Below are 13,427 nucleotides of genomic sequence, written 5' to 3'. Positions count from 1 at the left end.
CTGATGGGTGACCTTAGGCAGTTTCTTTACTCTCTCTGTGCTCATGCTCTCATTCATTAAATGTCAAAAACCACAGTATTTAACTGATATGGTTGTTGTGTTAATGTTTGTGTAAAAAATTAATATACAGCCAAAAAGGGATATTTAAATTTTTGTTTTTTCTAAATTTTTTTGTTTGCTTAAAAAAAATTATTTATTTATTTATTATGTATACAGTGTTCTGTCTGCATGTATCCCTGCAGGCCAGAAGAGGGCACCAGATCTCATTATAGATGGTTGTGAGCCACCCTGTGGTTGCTGGGAATTGAACTCAGGACCTTTGGAAGAACAGCCAGTGCTCTTAACCTCTGAGCCATCTCTCCAGCCCCCTGTTTGCCTATTTTTTATTTTTCTCTCATATGTTACATCCAGACCACAGTTTCCCATCCCCTCTTCAGTCTCTCCACCTCCCCCTAGAAAAGAGCAAACCTCCCAGAGACATCAACCAAACACAGCATAACATAAGACCAGCACACACCATCACATCAAGGTTGGACAAAGCAACCCAGTAGGAGGAAAAGGGTCCCACAAGAACACCAAACTATGCAGAGGACCAAGGTCAGACCCCTAAGGCTCCCTGATCTCTGTGAGCTCCACTGAGTCCTGGTCAGTTGATTCTCTGGGCTGTGTTCTTGTGGTGTCTCTGTCCTCTCTGGTTCCTTTGCTCCTTCTTCATCTACTCCACAGAACTCCCCAAGTTCTGCCTAATGTTTGGCTATGGAACTCTGCATCTGCTCCCATCAGTTGCTGGATGAAGTCTCTCTGGTCTATTTGATAAACATGCTGCGAGGCTCTGGTCTCAAAACACTCGGCAGGTAGGACAAACAGTAGGTTGAAGGTTTTGTGCCTGGGTTGGTTTCCCAATCCTTCCACTTGAGGCCTTGCCTGGTTACAGAAGATGGCTGGATCAGGCTCCATGTTCATTACTAGGAGTCTTTGCTAGAGTTACTGTGATAGATTCCATGAAGTTTCCATTGCTCTAGGTTTCCACCTCAACCCAGAAATGTCCCCCAATTCCAGTCATTTCTCCCAGTATTTTCTCCCTCCATTCCCCCCAGTCATTTTTCCCAGTATCCCCCCCAACACTTGATCCCTCCTGTTCCCAATCCCACTCTCCACCTGCAAAATGTATTCTATTTCCCCTTCCCAGGGAGATTCTTGAATCCCACCTTAAGCCCTCCTTGTTATTTTGACTTTCTAGGTCTGTGGATTATAGCATGATTATAATTTATGTAACAGCTAATATCCACTTATAAGTGAGTACATACCATGTTTGTCTTTCTGGGTCTGGGTTACCTCACTCAGGATGATTTGTTTCAAGTTCCATCCATTTGCCTGCAAATTGCATGATTTTTTTTAACAGCTGAGTAATACTCCATTGTGTAAATGGGCCATATTTTCTTTTACCCATTCGAGGGACTTCTAGGCAGTTTCCAGCCTCTGACTATTATGAATAAGGCTGCTATGAACAGAGCTGAGCAAGTGTCCTTGTGGCAGAATGGGACATTCTTTGGGTATACAGCCAGGAGTGATATAGCTGGGTCTTGAGGAAGATTGATTCCCAATTTTCTGAGAAATCTCCATATTGATTTCCACAGTGGCGGTACCAGTTTGCACTCCCACCAGCAGTGGAGGAGTGTTCCCCTTGCTCCACATCTTTGCCAGATGAGCTGTCACTTGTGTTTTTGATTTTAGCCATTCTGATGGCTAAAGATGTTGAACATTTCTTTAAGTGTTTCTCAGCCCTTTGAGATTCCTTTGTTGAGAATTCTGTGTTTAGATCTGAACCCCATTTTTTAATTGGATTATTTAGTTTGGTGATGTCCACTTTCTTGAGTTCTTTGTATATTTTGGATATTTACCCTCTGTCAGATGTGGGGTTGGTGAATGCAGTGGGCCGCAAGAATATATTAGAGATTCAGCTGTATATTAAAGCTATACCTAGAAAAGTCAAGACATTTTTCTAGAGGAAGCCATTTATCAAGGAATATTTGGTGTTATTCAGTTTATAATATATCAGCCGTCTTCTGCTATGAAATTCTTGTGTGCCCTTATACTACTAGGCCATATGGCAAACAGATAAGCTTCTCAGACCTGCTGCTGATCCACTAGGTAACATCCCTGCAGGGCCTAGTAGACAGGTGGGGCTGTAGATGCATAGCTTTGTTTCTTATGCAAATGAAGCTCAGACCTCCCTTCTCCAGGCAGGGAAAATGGTATTCCAGAGCAATTGACTCAGAACAAAGGAGATTTTTGCATATCCAGGTGGAGTGAAGGATGGGGCAGGATTCCTGGTCAGAGTAGAGTTGCATGGCCAGGAAAGAAAGAACAATGCAGTTTCTGTAGATGGTAGACAGAGCCATGAGGCCAGGGAGAAGAGAGGAAGGCAGAGTTTCTCAGGGCCAGGAGTAAGGAGTAAGGAACAAAAGATGGAGGACAAAGGAACAGAGGATGAAAATGAGGTCAAAAGCATAGGAGCTTACTAAAACTATGAGGACAGAAAAAGTAGATACAGAGGGGAGCTGAATGTGAGGATGGAGCTGAAGCTGTATAGATAGAATTTTGTCCTAGAGAAATAAAGTAATGGATGAAAGAGCATGGTGTTCATAGATTCTTTTCCCTCAGATAATCTCCCACCAGACATAGTGTCTTCCCAGGACCCTGGGAGGGATTTTCTCAGGGCAGGCCCTTGGGAAAATTCCATTAGGTGAAGTTCTTTTTTAATTCTGTGGGCTGCCTTTTTGTCCAATTGACTGTGTCCTTTGCCTTACAGAAGGTTTTCAGTTTCATGAGGTCCTATATTTTAATTGTCATAGTACCTGCACTATTGGTGTTCTGTTCAGGAAGTTGTCTCCTGTGACAGTGTTTTCAAGTATTCCCCACTTTCTCTTCTATCAGGTTCAGTGTGTCTAGTTTTGTGTTGAGGTCTTTTATCCACTTGGACTTGAGTTTTATACAAGGTGATAGATATGGATCTATTTGGATTCTTCTACTTGCTGACATCCAGTTACTCCAGCACCATCTGTTGAAGATCCTTTTTTTTCTCCATTGTATATTTCTGGCTCCTATATAAAAAAATCAAGTGTCCATAGGTGTGTAGATTCATTTCTAGGTCTTAGATTCCATTCCATTGATCAACGTGTCTGTTTTTATGCCAATATGCTGTTTTTATTACTATAGCTCTGTAGTACAGCTGGAAGTCAGGAATGGTGAGACCTTTGGAAGTTCTTTTATTGTACAGGATTGCTTTTAGCTAAGCTGGTTTTCCATATGAGGTTGAATATTTTTCAAGGTGAGTAAAGAATTGTGTTGGAATTTTGATGGGCATTGTACTGAATCTGTAGATTGCTTTTGGTAAGATGGCCATTTTTACTGTGTTAAACTTACCAATCCATGAGCATGGGAGATCTTTCCATCCTCTGTAACTTCTTTCTTCAAAGATTTGAAGTTCTTGTTATACAGGTCTTTTACTTGCTTGGCTAGAGTTACCTCCAAGATATTTTACATTATTTGTGGTTATTGTTAATGGTGTTGTTCTCCTAATTTCTTTCTCAACCTGTTTGTCATTTGTAGGAGGGCTACTGATTTTTTTTTTTTTAATTTATCTTGTATCCAGCCACATTACATTACTCAAGGTGTTTATCAGCTGTAGGAGTTTCCTGGTCAAAGTTTTGGGGTCACTTATGCATATTATCATACCATCTGCAAATATACTTTGACTTCTTCCTTTTCAATTTTTATCCCCTTGATCTCCTTCAGTTGTCTTATTGCTCTAGATAAGAGTTCAAGTACTATATTGAATAGATATGGAGAGAGTGGACAGCTTTGTCTTGTCCCTGATTTTAGTGGAATTGCCTTAAGTTTCTCTCCATTTAACTTGATGTTGGCTACTGGCTTGCTGTATATTGCCTTTATTATGTTTCAGTATGTCCCTTATATTTGTGATCTCTCCAAGACTTTTATCATAAGGGGGTGTTGGATTTTGTCAAGGATCTTTTCAGCATCTAAACAGATGATTATGTGGCTTTTTTCTTTCAGTTTATATGGTAGATTGCATTGAGTGATTTTCATTTATTGAACCATCCCTGCATCTCTGGGATGAAGCCCAATTGATCATGGTGGAAAATCTTTTTGATGTGTTCTTGGATTTAGTTTGTAAGCATTCTATTGAGTTTTTCTGCACCAATTTTATTGAGGGAATAAATTCTCTGTAATTCTCTTTTTTGAGTGTTTGTGTAGTTTGGGTGTCAGGGTAACTGTGACCTCATAAAATGAATTTGGGAATGTTTCTTCTGTTTTTATTTTGTAGAATAATTTGAGTAGTATTGAAAGCCTTGTAGAATTATGTGCTAAAAATGTCTGCCCCTGGGCCTTTTTCACTTGGGAGACTTTTAATGATTGCTTCTATTTCCTTAGGGTTTATAGGTCTATTTAAGTTGTTTATCTGATCTTGACTTAACTTTGGTAAGTAGTATCTATCAAGAAATTTGTCCATTTCTTTTAGGTTTCCAATTTTGTGGATTATGACCTAATGATTCTTTGGATTTCCTCAGTGTCTGTTATGTCTCCCTTTTTGTTTCTGATTTTGTTAATTTGGATATTCTCTATGGTTTTTAGTTAGTTTGGATAAGGGTTTGTCTATCTTGCTTATTTTCTTGAAGAACCAACTCTTTGTTTCATTGGTCCCTGGTATTGTTCTCTTTGTTTCTATGTTATTGATTTAGGCCCTCAGTTTGATTATTTCCTACCATCTACCCCTCTTGGGTGTGTTTGCTTCTTCTTGTTATAGAGTTTGTAGATGTGCTATTAAATTGCTAGTATGAGATCTCTCTAATTTCTTTATGAAGGCTATGAACTCCCTCTTGGCACTGCTTTCATTGTGTCCCATAAGTTTGGGTATGTTGTAAATTCATTTTCATTTAATTCTAGGAAATCTTTCTTATTTCTGCCTTAATCCAGTAGTTGTTTAGTAAGGAGTTGTTCAGATTTCATGAGCTTGTAGGTTTCCTGTTGTTGATATCCAGCTTTAACCTATGGTGATCTGATAGGATACAGGGAGTTATTTCAATTTTCTTGTATCTGTTGAGACTTGCTTTGTGACTGAGTATGTGGTTGGTTTTGGAGAATGTTCCATGAGGTGCTGAGAAGGTATATTGTTGTGTGGTTAGGTGAAATGTTCTGCAGATGTCTGTTAGGTCCATTTGAATCATAATGTCTAGTTCCATTATTTCTCTGTTTAAGTTCTGTCTGGATGACCTGTCCATTGATGAGAGTGGGGTGTTGAATTCTCCCAATATAAGTGTATGAGGGTCAATGTATGATTTAAGCTTTCGTAATGTTTCTTTTGCAAAAGTAGGTGGTCTTGCACTTGAGGTATAGATGTTGAGAACTGACATGTCATCTTGGTGGATTTTTCCTTTGATGAGTATGAAATGTCCTTCTCCATCTCTTCTGATTAATTTTGGTTTGGAGTTTATTTTGTTGGTTTGGAGTTTATTTTGTTAGATATTAGAATAACTACACCAGCTTGCTTCTTAGGTCCATTTGCTTGGAAAATCCCTTTCTAACCCTTTGCTCTGAGGTAGTCTATCTTTGATATTGAGGTGTGTTTCTTGTATGCAGCAGAAGAATGGATCCATTTTTGTATCCATTCTGTTAGCATGTGTCTTTTTATTTGGGAATTTAATCCATTAATATTGAGAGATATTAGACCAATGATTGTTAATTCCTATTGTTATCGGTGAGTATATGTGTTTCCCTTTTGGTTTTGCTGATGTGAGATTATTATTGCCTATGTTTTTGTGGGTGTAGTTAACTTCTTTGGGTTTGAGGTTTTCTTCTAGAAACTTCTATAGGGCTAGATTTGTGGACAGTTTAAATTTGACTTTGTCATGAAATATCTTGTTTACTCCATCTATGGCAATTGAAAGTTTTGCTGTGTATCATAGTCTAGGCTTGCATCTGTGGTCTCTTAGAGTCTGCAAGACATCTGTCCATACCCTTCTGGCTTTTATAGCTTCCATTGAGTAGTTGAGTGTAATTCTAGTAAGTCTGCCTTTATATGTTACTTGGCCTTTTCACCTTGCAGCTTTTAATATTTTTTCTTTGTTCTGTATGTTTAGTGTTGATTATTATGGGGCATGGAGACCTTCTTCTCTGATACAATCTATTTGGTATTCTGTAAGATTCTTGTACCTTTATAGGCATGTCCTTCTTTGGGTTAGAAAATTTTTCTTCTATGATTTTTGTCAAATACATTTTCTGGGTTTTTGAGCTGGGATTCCTCTCCTATTTCTATTATTTCTAGGTTTGGCCTTTGCACAGCATTCCAGGTTTCTTGGATGATTTGTGCTAGGAATTTTTCAGATTTAACATTTTCTTTGACCAATCAATCTATTTCTTCTATTGAATTTTCAACACGTGAGATTCTCTTTTCTATCTTTTATATTCTATTGGTGATGCTTGTGTCTATAGCTCCCGTTTGCTTACTCAGATTTTCCATTTCCAGAACTCACTCAGTTTATATTTTCTTTTTTTTTGTTTTTGTTTTTTTTTTTTGTTTTTCGAGACAGGGTTTCTCTGTGTAGCTTTGCGCCTTTCCTGGAACTCACTTGGTAGTCCAGGCTGGCCTTGAACTCACAGAGATCCGCCTGGCTCTGCCTCCTGAGTGCTGGGATTAAAGGCATGCGCCACCACCGCCCGGCAGTTTATATTTTCTTTATTGCTTCTATTTCAACTTTTAGGTCTTGAACAGTTTTCTTCACCTGTTTGTTTTTTCTTGGCATTCTTTAATGGATTTATTGATTTCCTCCTATTTTTTTGTGTCTTTTCCTTGATTTCTTTAAGGAATTGTTTCCCCATTTTCTCTTTAAAAACTTCTATCACCTTAATAAAGTTATTTTTAGTATTATTTTGTTGCGCAACAGGTGTCTTAGAATATTCAGGTCTTGCCATCATAGGATAGCTGGGCTCTAGTGGTGCTGTATTGCCTGTTGTTGATTGTATTCTTACACTGGCATTTAGGTGTCTGGTTTGGGATGATTATAGGTCTAAGTGCTGATTTCTGAGTTTGTCTTTGTTGGATGGGTTTGTTGTTCCTTGGTTTCTGTTTCTTCTTTTGTCTTCTGGTCTTTGTGACCTGGATTTCTGGTGACCTGCATGGCCTCTGATCCAGTAGGGAATCTCTAAGTTAGGGACTGACCTTCTGGTAGCTAGCTTTGGTGCAGCAGGGGAAGGTGTAAACAGAATTTTCTCCAGTCGTGCCTGGCCCCAAGGTCTGGACAAATCTCTCCCATCCATGGTCCCACAGCTGCTTATAAAATAATCACTCAGAGGCTTATATTAATTACAAACTGTATAGCCTATGGCTTCAGCTTCTTGTTAGCTAGCTCTTTCATTTTAAATTAGCCCATTTCTATAAATCTATATGTTGCCACATGGCTGTGGAATTGGTCTGCTGACATCCTGTTGCTCCTTTGGCAGAAGGCTTGTGTCTCTCCTAACTCTGCCTTTCTTCTCTCTGTATCTCTGCTTGGATTTCTCACCTAGCTGTAAGCTTCAAAAACAGCTTTATTTATTATCCAATGGGAGCCACACATATTCACAGCATACAGAAAGACATCCCACAGCAAGGGGGAGTGGTCTCTGTTCTTCTGACTGGTGTGGCCTGCATCTGAGCAGGGGAAGTCAGATGGAGTTGGGGGCAGGGCACAGTTGTAGGACAGGTCATGAGGTAGGAGGATGTGGGCCATGCAATGGGTCGAGTGGGGCAGTTCAGCTGGCAGGCGGGTCACTCACCTGTTTTTCTCAAGTTTTTTTTTTTTTAATGATCAGATGATTGATAACCATTCTGTAAGAAGACAGTACGGGGTTGGAGAGATGGCTCAGAGGTTAAAAGCACATACTGCTCTTGTGGAGGACCCAAGTTCAGTTCTCAGCATTCTCATCAGTCAGCTCACAACCACTTACAACTCCAGTGCCAGAGAACCCAACACACCCTCTTTTGGCCATATGAAGCATTTACACACACATACACACACACACACACACACACATTTAATAATAATCTTTAAAACAAAAAGACAGTATACAGCAATTTATTCCTCTCTGTACATGCTAGGTTGCTTTTTGGTTTGTTTTGCTTTTGCTTTTTTGTTATTTTAAGGAGTTAAGAATCTCCTCAGGGCACAGTAAACATATTAGAAGGTAAGGCTGACTGGTTAGCTTGTTCTAGTTGAGTTCAGCCAGAGCTTCTGCCTAGTTTCCTGTGACAGAAGCACAGGAAAGCACTGCTAAGTCACATTTGCTAATATGGACTGGCAGAAGCCAAGGGCAACTCCATCCATGTGAATGCTCAGAGGAAAGGTGCAAGGAATTGGGGACCCAAATCTAAATTGTCAAATCTTCCTAAGAATCAGGGAGAATTGCAGAACTCTCCAAAACTTTGAACATCAGATTAACATGTGTCTACTCATATTGGTACTGCAATAACTTATTACCATTTAATGGTAGAAAACAAAATTTAATCCATTAGAACTAAAAACAATGAAATTTTGCACATCTATTATGCTGCCTTATTAAATTTGCTGATTTATTAGAATAACTCCTGACTCTTAACTAAAATAATTTTGACTTATAAAAGAAAGATAACTTCATACTCAACCATCATATCAAATTTAAGGCTAGGCAGGCAATAAAATCTGTGAAGACTTTGTCATGGGGAATTGCAAATACAGAGGAGCTGTGTTCACATTTACTGTACATGTCCATCCTAAAGGTATTCAGATGCTGTGTTTATATTAAGCACTATCTGGACTGGATTGTAGCACCAGTTTATGATACTTGATTACATAGATAAATCTGTTACCCTAAACTAAGAAAAATATGACTAATCAAGTGTTTCATTGTCATCCAAAGTACAAAACAGCATTTGTCTCCTGTGTATGATTTGGTCATAAAGTTCTTCAAACATTTCAGATTGAAGAAGTTCCTGGAGAGTTCACCCAGGATGACTTAGCAGAAGATGATGTCATGCTACTCGATGCGTGGGAACAGGTAGGGCTATAGTTTGCTCATAACAAGAGGCTGTATTTATGGTTGGGAACTGATAGAACTTGCTTTGAGAAATGGCAATTCAAATAATAAATGGGGGGAGGGTGGAGAGATGGCTCAGTGGTTAAGAGCACTGGCTGCTCTTCCAGAGTACCCAGGTTCAATTCCCAGCACCCACATGGCAGCTCACAGCTGTCTGTTATTTCAGTTCGTGAAACCCTATGCTCTCACATAGACATACATGTAAGCAAAACACCAGTGTACATAAAATAAAAATAAACAAATAATAAATGGGTCTGGGGATTTAGGCTATACTCAATAGAAATGTCATAGAGTTTATTGATTTCTTACTCTAAAAGTAATTCTACAGCTTTCACTTTTTACAGCTTTAGGAAAAAACCAAAACCAAAACAAACAAACAAAAAAACCAAAACAACAACAAAAAAAAACATTCAACTTTTCATTTATTAGTAAACTAACTCACTGTTATTTGTGTAGTCATTATATTATTAACTACAAAAATATGTACAATGCTGTGGGAAAAACCAAAATACTGAGAATTTCTCCTGAATTTTGACAAGATTTCCTAAGGAACCCATCCCTTAGAGGGAAAAATCAGGCACAGAATAGGTTTGAATTGAAGCAGGAAAATATGTTACTATCTCAAAGATCTTACTTTAGGAGAAAATTAGTGGCGACTGGACAGCTATATACATCTGGTGGTCTTCCAAAATCTCTATGTAAATTAACAACTGTAAAATGGACAAACATATATGCTAAAAATCAAATTATAGGAAGGTAGTGGTGGCACACACCATTAATCCCAGCACTTGGGAGACAGAGGCAGGTGGATTTCAGTGAGTTTGAGGCCAGTCTGATCTACAAAGTGAGTTCCAGGACAGCTAGGACTGTTACATTGAGAAACCCTGTTTTGAAAAACAAACAAACAAACAAACAAAATGAATCAAATTATATAGAACAAAATGTCAAACACTGAATCAGGAGTTTTAGAGTAAGGTACCTACTTGTTTTTAGATATTTTTCTTTTCTTCTTTTTCTTTCTTTTCTTTTCCAGAATTATTTATTTTGGGCTGGAGAGTTGGCTCAGTGGTTAAGGGCACTTGTTGTTGTGAAAGACCCAGATTTGATTCCCAGCACCCACATGGAAGCTCACCACCTCCTTGGGCACCAAGCACACATGTAGTGCAAACACACCTGTAGATAAAACACTCATACACACACACACACACACACACACACACACACACACACACACAATCTAAAAACAAAAAATATTAAAAAAGAATTCATGTGTATGAGTGTTTTGCCTGCAGAGGTCATAAGAGGACATCAGATCCCCAGGAACTTAAGTAATGGATGGTTGGGAGCCACCAGGTGGGTGCTGGGAATCAAACTCAGATCCTTTGCAAGAACAAGTGCTCTTAACCACTGAGCCTTCAGATTGGTTTCTAGCAGCTAAGCTACTCAGTAAATCACACATCAACCTTGGATCTTCAGGGACCATATCTGAATTGGGGATTTGCAGCAGGCTTTTTCTTTTAGGCCACCAACCAGCTCCCAAATCATGACATGAAGACTTCTTACTAGTTATGAATGCTTGGCCTCGCTTAGGCTTGTTTCTGGCTAGCTCTATTTAACTTAACCTGTTTCTCTTTATGTACCTTTTACCTTGGTGCTTTTTACCTTTCTTCCCTTCTGTATGTCTGACTTTCCTGCTTCCTTCAGTGGCTGGCTGGTGGCAGCCTGGCTCCTGACCCCAGGCATATCCCTATCTTTCTCCCTCATTCTCTTCTCCTTCTCTCTCAGGCCTAGATTTCTTCTCCTACTTATTCTCTCTGCCCACCAGCCTCGCCTATCCCTCTCTTACCTAGCTATTGGCCATTCAGCTTTTTATTAGGCCAATCAGATTCTTTACGCAGGCAAGGTCAAATAGCAACATATCTTTACATAATTAAACAAATGTAGCACATTTTACCTAATTAAAATAATATTCCACAACAGGGATTCAACCCTATATCCTCACAGTACATTTCATTTCTTTATAAATTATCCCTTTTATCCAAGATACTGTACTATCATAGTGTCTTGTGTGCTTGGACACACTGTATGTGAATTAGAACACAACAGAACCTTAATTTGACCAAAGTTGCTCTACCAAGTGACTGTAAGGTGACTTAAATGTAAAGTAATTTAGGAGACTGCTTCAGAATTAAAATAACTTGACAAAGGAATGGATATATACAGATTACATGTTCACATATTTATTGTACACAATTATATGTGTAATACTTTAAATAAAAATTTAAACTCTTGATATTTAACTACTGAACATTGTAACACTTTATTGAAGTTTTATATTGCACCATACTATAAGAAAGCAATAGATGGAAGCCAGAGATTCCTGAGGACATTCAGAAACAAGCCCCGCCCTTACACGCAATCCTTTGCTGCTTAGACCTACAGCTTGGGATAGAGATGACTGCCATGCATGCCCAGCAGAGGGATGCAAAACCAGGCAAGAAGCTATCAGTCTTGTAAAAGAAAGCAAGCCCACTTTATAACTAAAAGAGCTCACGCAAACACATTCAAATGTGAACTGTAGTCAGAGACGATGGATGTAAATGCAAGGGTCTCCTGGGGATAGGAAGCCTTGAGAAAGCATAGGGCTTCCAGGCTCCACCTTCACCTCCCTCCTGTGTGGGGTTCTAAAGGTGAAGTGGGGGGGGTGTGGGCAAAGCACCAGGTCAGCACCCCTATCAGCACATGCTTTTATTCTGCTTTTCAGATCTTTATTTGGATTGGCAAAGATGCCAATGAAGTAGAGAAGAAGGAATCAGTGAAGTCTGGTAAGCTCTCCTGGGACAACTGTGGCAGTAACCCAGCATGGTTATCACAGCTGGCCTGCCCACCCTCCTATCCTGTCTTCCAAAATTACACAGCAAATCTGAGAATTCTAGCTGTCCATCAGAACTTGAGTAATAGTATCTTTTAAAGTGAAAAAATTTCATGATACAAGAAAAGATTTTGTTGCCTAATTCAGAATGATTATTTTTGAAATTTAGAATGATTATTTCTGAAAATTTTTTGCATCCTTTTTTAACACAGTTTTCTATCTGCTGAAGGATAAGGATAATCGCACAAATCTCAGAAGTTTTTCAGGCAACAATGAGACTTTATAATGGTACTTTCCATGGCAGATGAGAGAAATGACTGGAGACTGTTTATATTAGGCTACTTGGGGTCAAGAAGAATTTCTTTACTTGTATGAAAGAATTTTCATTGTATGTTTGTTTCAGTTTAACTGAAACTAACTGAACTTTTGTCTTTCCAATTCTTTTTAGCCAAAACGTATCTTGAGACAGATCCTTCTGGAAGAGATAAGAGGACACCGATTGTCATCATAAAACAAGGCCATGAGCCGCCCACATTCACGGGCTGGTTCTTGGGCTGGGACTCCAGCAGGTGGTAAACTGAGTTCCAGAAAACCAGCCAACACTCTAGCTGCATTGCGGCAGCTGCCCCACTTTGTTCCTGGGGATTTGTTTACTTTTCCTCCTCTGGCTTCAGAAGATAAACCTCTGCCAAACGGCTACTCTTTAAATGACTAGTATGGGCTCCTCCTCTGCCCCCTCCTCCTCCTCCTCCTCCTCCTCCTTTTCCTTGTTCTTCTTCTTCCTTCTTTTTCCTCCTCTTCCTTTTCCTCTTTTCTTTCTTTTTTTTAAAGGAATTGTTGTATGTTACTGTATTGAAATAGCTTAAAATAAACATTTGTTTTGGATCAACTTTGCTTTTTATATGACATGAAAGTAAAAGACTATAAAATCTAGGGGAATTTCTGAGGAAGGAATTTTATAATTCAACGACCACTATTCCAACTTGTCTTAATACACCGAGAGGACCGTCACAGTGCTCCTGAGTGTCCGCCCTCCTGGGTACTCTGTTTGCAGTAGATTTTGTCACTAGTTAGATGCCATTCACTCCCAAGTGTCCTTTTCCAAGACGAACTTCTCCAGCCTTGTTAGGAAACTGAAATCATAAGCCCTTCACGATAAAGCCAATCATATTCCTATCAGTTTAACTTTATATATTTGATAGGACGTGCTTAATGTCATAAAAATATGTACTGAATGCTGTTTTCCTCATTAAAATACATCTTTTTGGAAAATGTTTCATGTTGTGACATTTTAGTCAAATTTGATGAGTTAATGATTATTAATTTTATAGCTTAATATACTTTTATGTATAAGTAGTTATGAATTTAATATTCCTTAAATTTTTATTTAGTAGTCAAATTACTTTTCCACGGTTAGATTATT

General features: G+C 38.8%; 1 protein-coding gene across 1 annotated transcript in view; it reads left to right on the top strand.

The window, feature by feature from the left end:
• Scin (scinderin) overlaps positions 1-12,713 on the top strand; it is an 87,092-nt gene extending 74,379 nt beyond the window's left edge. Inside the window, exons 14-16 of the mRNA XM_059279547.1 lie at positions 9,016-9,093; positions 11,897-11,957; positions 12,453-12,713. Of these exons, the coding sequence (XP_059135530.1) occupies positions 9,016-9,093; positions 11,897-11,957; positions 12,453-12,580 (267 nt within the window). The 3' untranslated portion in view covers positions 12,581-12,713. The remainder of the gene's footprint in view (positions 1-9,015; positions 9,094-11,896; positions 11,958-12,452) is intronic.
• The last annotated feature ends 714 nt before the right edge of the window (positions 12,714-13,427 follow it).

This window comes from Peromyscus eremicus, chromosome 14 (genome assembly GCF_949786415.1).
Source record: "Peromyscus eremicus chromosome 14, PerEre_H2_v1, whole genome shotgun sequence".
Lineage (NCBI taxonomy): Eukaryota > Metazoa > Chordata > Mammalia > Rodentia > Cricetidae > Peromyscus > Peromyscus eremicus.
Note: the sequence above shows the minus strand (reverse complement) of the source record. Positions and strands in the feature narration are given on the sequence as shown.